This window comes from Rhincodon typus, chromosome 3, assembly GCF_021869965.1.
Source record: "Rhincodon typus isolate 14 chromosome 3, sRhiTyp1.1, whole genome shotgun sequence".
In the NCBI taxonomy this organism is placed as follows: Eukaryota; Metazoa; Chordata; class Chondrichthyes; order Orectolobiformes; family Rhincodontidae; genus Rhincodon; species Rhincodon typus.
The window spans coordinates 82,328,078-82,334,077 of record NC_063334.1 but is presented as its reverse complement, the minus strand read 5'-3'; the positions used below and the strand labels follow the sequence as shown (position 1 = coordinate 82,334,077).

Below are 6,000 nucleotides of genomic sequence, written 5' to 3'. Positions count from 1 at the left end.
TTTGGATGTTGGATTTTCTTCATAGCAGACAAGACAAAGTAATTAGTATAAAATCAAAATTGTAGTAAAATTTAGAGCATAGTTTTTTTAATGTTTCTTCCCATCAGCAACAATCCACTTGGATTGCACAGATACTTAGCAGAATTTGGAATCTTTATTGAAGGATAAAGTAATATGTCCTTCATTCACTTGATAGATTGCAACAGATCTTATGGCATCGTATCCTGAAGTGGCTGAAACATGGGAACTCCAGGGCCTTATTAGTTATACCCAAAAGGATTATATGCAAGCAGAACAAAGGTATGAGAGGTCTTGAATTCTGAACTCTGAGCTCACTTTGTACTTGCAATTAGAATTAGAGGTACTTTTTCGCTTACCGAATTCGATATGTTAGGTTTGATTTTTTTTGTTAAAGTGTGAAGCTGTAGTTTTTAACTTATTTCATTTTTCACTTTAAATCAACTAGATCTGAATGATAAATCTTACTAAGGTTTGCAAACCAGAAATATTGGAAACGTAAGATATTTTTGAAATTTGTATTGCTAATGCATACTTTCGTAACGGGGCACTTTTGAACTTGGCTTTTCTTTCCCCGTGTCCACAGTTAATCATCTATACATGGTGATGTACTGGTTCATATATTGTGGTAATACTCTGGAGTCTTCACTCAAATGGACACTTTTTTTATGAAAACAGACCATGAATGTTACCAATTTATTTGAACATGAGCATTCTTAAAACTAAGGCCTATTCTGTTCTCAACAAATGTCACTACTGGAGTCAATAATGCAGATCCAAACCAAATGGATTTCTCCCATTTGTTGTTTAGATTTGAGAATGAATTGCACACTGCAGAGTACAAATCTTGGAACCTCCAAACCATTCTTCACTGGTGTGGGTTGTGAATGAAGGGACATACTCCAAGATGTGGGAGAAAACAGCCTCAGTTGGAAGGTTTGATGGCATGGTTGTGAGGAAGCCAACCCATTTTTATTTTGTGGAGAATATTCTGATATTCCACCCTTCCCTCTGCTGATGATCTTACCTTTCTAGCCATCAAGGTTTCATTGAGCATATTGAGATGTGAAGAGATGTAACAAGTTCAGGAATGATGATGTCCATATGTTGATTCAGAAATGTCAGGAGGAATTAAGAAATTGAGTACCCTCAAAAAGGAAACATACACTTGTTTACAAAGGACAAGCTGAAAGTCATCTGTTCCATTTATGACAATCCTAAAATACAAAATGTAAGATCCTCAAGGGAGATGCCCTTATTGCCTTAGACTCTAAATGTAGACAGGACACAGTGATGGAACTCAGAATTCATAGCAGATCGGATGTGGAGTTGTGGACGTGGGAAGAGGCCTGCATGGACGATAGCTACAAGGTGCCAGGAAGATTCAAAATAAGGGCATGGCTATAGACCTTGAGGAAGTGGAATCTGAAAGCGAACAGCTTGGTTAGAGGAAAACCCGTATGACATGAAGTGGTGGCATAATTATAAAAATTGTTTTTAAACTTACTGTCACATTTCCTATATGTTTTCTCATTTCTTTGTCAATGCTGGTGAAAATATTTAAGACTGAGCAACTAGTCTACTCTGTGGCACCAACCGGGAGCTAAAAGCTCAAATTCAATATAAAATAACTACTGTGTCAGCCACAGGAGAGTTGTTACCACAATTAGTGGTTACTAATACAGGCTACCGCTTTGATTTCAAAGTTCTAGTGTCTCACAGTCACCTGTATGTTAATGTAAAAATCCTTTAAATATAGTTGAGAAAAGAGTTTCCAACAGATGTTGTGTTGTGATCTGTGTACCATTTTTCATATGTAATAGTCACATATGTACTGTTTCCAAAATAGTGCAAAAACCATTTACAAATAATGAAAAGGCAACTTGGGGTTTAGATTATGGAGATAAAATTTGGTCTTCTGCAAGAATATGCCAACAATTTAGCACTAGCTTAAGAGAAAGCTGAATTGCTGATATAGTACCACCTCAAATGCTTAGATTGTGCTTTCATTGATGTCCTATCCAGTGACTGAGAGGAATATTGAAATCAACTGCATGACAATGTTAGTCAGAGTTTGAAAATAGCCTATGATAGGAATGAACATCAAAATCTTCACCTTTAAATAGCCCTAATTTTTAAATATTTTTTTTTTATATTTGGAGAAATAAATCTAATAACATTTTGATATCCTCCTACAGTTTCCAGAAAGCCCTGAAAATGAAAGCAGACTGTGGAATATATTACTACTACCTTGGACTAACTTATTGGTTCATGGGGGAGGCGATGAGAAAAGACAAATCTAAAACTGCTACACATTTGTTAAAGGTTTGTGAAACCATAATGATCTTTCTTATGTACAAATTCTACAAGTAAATACTTAAATGTTTCAGACAATGGTACAAGCGTATCTGACTTATTAAGAAATCACCTAATCACGTTGATTTAACTTGCTTTGCACTTCTTAGTATCTCTCTGGGTGCATATTACGATTGGTTAAATGAAATTGCATAAATCATCTAACGATGAAGACGCTGCAGTCCACTCCTACCTTCGTATGTTGTTACTCAATAACTAATTCTAGGGTTTTTGTCTGCACTTAGCTATCCAGAAAGCTGTTCTACCTGTGTTGACATTTTTTCTGCATGAAGAAATTGCTGGTGTCCGTCCCAAATTTTGAAGAAATTCAATGTGTAACTTTTCCCTGAACTGCCTTAAAGATTAGAGCAAGACAGAATTCACAGTATGATCTGACTGTTATACAGTGCTGTATGATTTTTCTTGATTGGTCAATCGTACTGGTGGAATAACTTGAGCATGAGTTCACAAGAATTTCCAGTTCTTTCAATTTTGCCAATAGCTAAATCAAAATTGTTCATTTCTGTTCTTACTACATCCTTTTTTTCCTATCTTTGTGCAGTACTTTAACACCTGTATTACTCAATTTCTGCCATTAATTTGCCTATGAAGATTTTGTCGAACTTGCTTTATACTCTGAGCAGTACCTTCTAACAACTGAAGGGACGGGGCGGCCTCCCACCCTACCATTTGAAGAGAAGATTAGATAGGCAGAAAGGGTGGGAGAGTAGAACCATGTCATTTGTTTTGCAGTGAGTTTCAGTAGCAGATGAGCCACAATTGCATGTAGTTTTAGTCTCCTTACTTGAGGAGGCATTTCAGAGGAGGTTCACTAGATTGAATTCCACAGATAAGGGTTTTGTTTTATAAAGTAGTTTAGACATTTACTGTCTAGAGTTTAGAAGAATGAGAGGAGATTGAGATATAAGGTTATTAACAAAGTAGACATAGAGCAGATATTTCCCTTTCTGGGGCAAGCTAGATTGAGAGGTCTTGGTTTTGGGATAAGGGTAGCAGATTTAAAATTAAAGATGAGGAAGAATTGCATCTTTCAAAAGGTCATGAAATTCGCTACCCCCGAATATGATGGATATCGGGATACTTAGTAAAGTTAAGGCGGAGGTAAATTTTGAATTCTGTCTCGTTCTGAGTGGGTTGAATGATTATGGGGAGCCGGCAGGAAAGTAGAGTTGAGGCTGAGATGAGATTGGCCTCGTGTATTGAATGGCTAAGCAATCTTGAGTTGAGTTGCCTACTGCAGTTCCTAGTCCTACGTTCTTATGAGCCAGGTGGGACAGAAATTATGTTACTGAAGTGGAAATAGGTAATCTTGTTAATCGAAAGGATTACTGGTTTGAAGTTGACCTCTTCAGTCAAATAGAACACAAATTTTGTCCAGGCAGAGGGATGCAATCATTGGCTAGGGACTGAAGACCACAGCTTTATTTAATTGGCAAATTTCTGTTGAGTCCCTGCTGTTTTTGATAAAGACAGTGAAAGGATTGAAATGGTTTGATACGGTAAAGCAGAATTAGATGTTTGTGTAAATGCTGAATCTGACCTGTTTTGTAGACTCCAACAAATAGGTTTTCCTGCCCCTCTATTTCAGATGCATTCTTACTACAGCCATGGATTTGAGATTCATTACTCTCTGTGAATGCTTTACATTCATTTAAACATGTATTACATGCTAAAACAAAAGTTGGAAGTCACGTATGAAATCATATCAAAATGTCAAACCTATCTTTGTGATAACGAGTAAAGAAACATCAAGTATGACTGACTAAATACAGATTTAAACCTTTCAAAGGAACCACCTCATGGGCAATTAGTTACTGTACTTAATTCTAACCCATAACTTAACGACTCCCTTGTATTTTTTGTAAGTTTTTGAAAATAAACTATCATTGGAATTAGAGACATTTCTGAATAGTGAACGTTAAGAGACTTTTATATTTTTGTCTCTTTTGTCTTGACTGTTGCTTCGACTTCTTTAGGTTGCTTAATTGTATACAGTATTTTTGCAATTATGAACAGATATACATCTTTCATATTTTCCAAGCTGATACTAAGGAAAATAAAATGGAAGATATGCTGAAGTGATTGCTACTTCAATATCATATTCTGGATTTGTAATGTAAAAGAAAGAGGCATGACTCAGCATTCCAAATTCCCCTCCTTGACCCCTGGTTCAAAGGATGAGCTATTTCATTTAGAAATTAAAATTCAAACAAGTGCACCATAATGGGAAATTAAAGATGAAGAGAAAACAGTTACAGTCCATCTATCAAAGGGTATATTTTCCAGTTTCTGTTACAATGTGTCTAATGCTGTGAAGAAATTTTGTTGCATACTGTAATCATTTCACTCCTGACTTCAGTACCAGCTTATTCATCATAAACTTCTTCTTAATGAACTGCAGGCTGCCAAGTTGGATACGTACAATGGAAGAACATTCTGCTACTTAGGCCACTACTATCATGACATAGTACAAGATAAAAACAGAGCTCGTGGTTGCTACAAAAAAGCCTTTGAGCTAAATAATGCTGATGAAGAAGCAGGAGCAGCTGCTGTTGATCTCAGTGTTGAACTTGGAGATATGGTACTGAACATATTTTAAATATTCTTTCAGAATTGTTTTCATTTTCGTTGTGACTGAAACTAAGTTAGAAGGGTAGATATTCATCTTTAGCAGACCTAAACAGTGTTACGATTCCCACAAAGACAAACTTTTAAAAGGTAATTTGAATTCCCATTGAGTAACTGGAAGGATTACACAGTAAGATTTCAAGTTTTAAGACTTATTATATTGTCCAAACTAAAAGCAACATTGTCTAAATACTATTCAGTAGACAACTTGTAGCTAAAGGTACAGGAATGAACTGCTCCCTTTTTCATAGTTATAGTTCACTTTGTCCCGTAAGTGGATGCTTCATTCTCTAGCAACCATGCCAAAACTACTCTAAGCTCCTGATGGATTACTTTTTTTTCCCTTTTCTGTCAGAGAACTTCTGACTCTTTTTTTTGTTTCAGGGTTACTCTGGAAATTTCTCTCTAGTCAAAGCTAGGCAAATGTTCTAGCCCTAATTAAAACCTCAAGTGCAAACTCCCATCTGCATTTGGCATAGGGGATAATAGAGATTGACTGCCTCCAGTTCTGTTCTCTCGCACTTACTTGTGCCTTCTTGCTCTCAAACTCTTTTGCTTCTGTTTTTGCACACTTTCATTTCATTATGTTCTGTTGCGTGTGCTTGTTTTCTTAGTGTCTTGCTCTCACTCACATGAAGGTATATAATATATGAAGTTAGCTGACCTATCAGCCATGATTTCATTGAATGGTGAAATTGGCTCAAGGGCTAACTGACCTATTTCAGTTCCTATGCTCCTTTATTTTTTGTGCTGCAACAAGTTAGGGCCATAGACCATTATTAATAGGAACCGGAGTAGACCATTTGGCCCCTCGAGCTTGCTTCACGATTCAATAGGATCGTGACTGATCCTACACTCCTCTCATTCACTTTCCTCATTTACATTTGATTCCCCTACTGATCAAAAGTCTACCTATCTCAGCTTTAAAATATATGCTAAGACTGCCCCATACCTCTATTGCAAGGAGTTCCAAAGATT

The 6,000-nt window shown here is 36.5% G+C and overlaps 1 protein-coding gene across 1 annotated transcript in view; it reads left to right on the top strand.

The window, feature by feature from the left end:
• The first annotated feature begins 200 nt into the window (after positions 1-200).
• LOC109913347 (tetratricopeptide repeat protein 37) overlaps positions 201-6,000 on the top strand; it is a 74,620-nt gene continuing 68,820 nt past the window's right edge. The window contains exons 1-3 of the mRNA XM_020512846.2: positions 201-300; positions 2,217-2,343; positions 4,796-4,975. Of these exons, the coding sequence (XP_020368435.2) occupies positions 212-300; positions 2,217-2,343; positions 4,796-4,975 (396 nt within the window). The 5' untranslated portion in view covers positions 201-211. The remainder of the gene's footprint in view (positions 301-2,216; positions 2,344-4,795; positions 4,976-6,000) is intronic.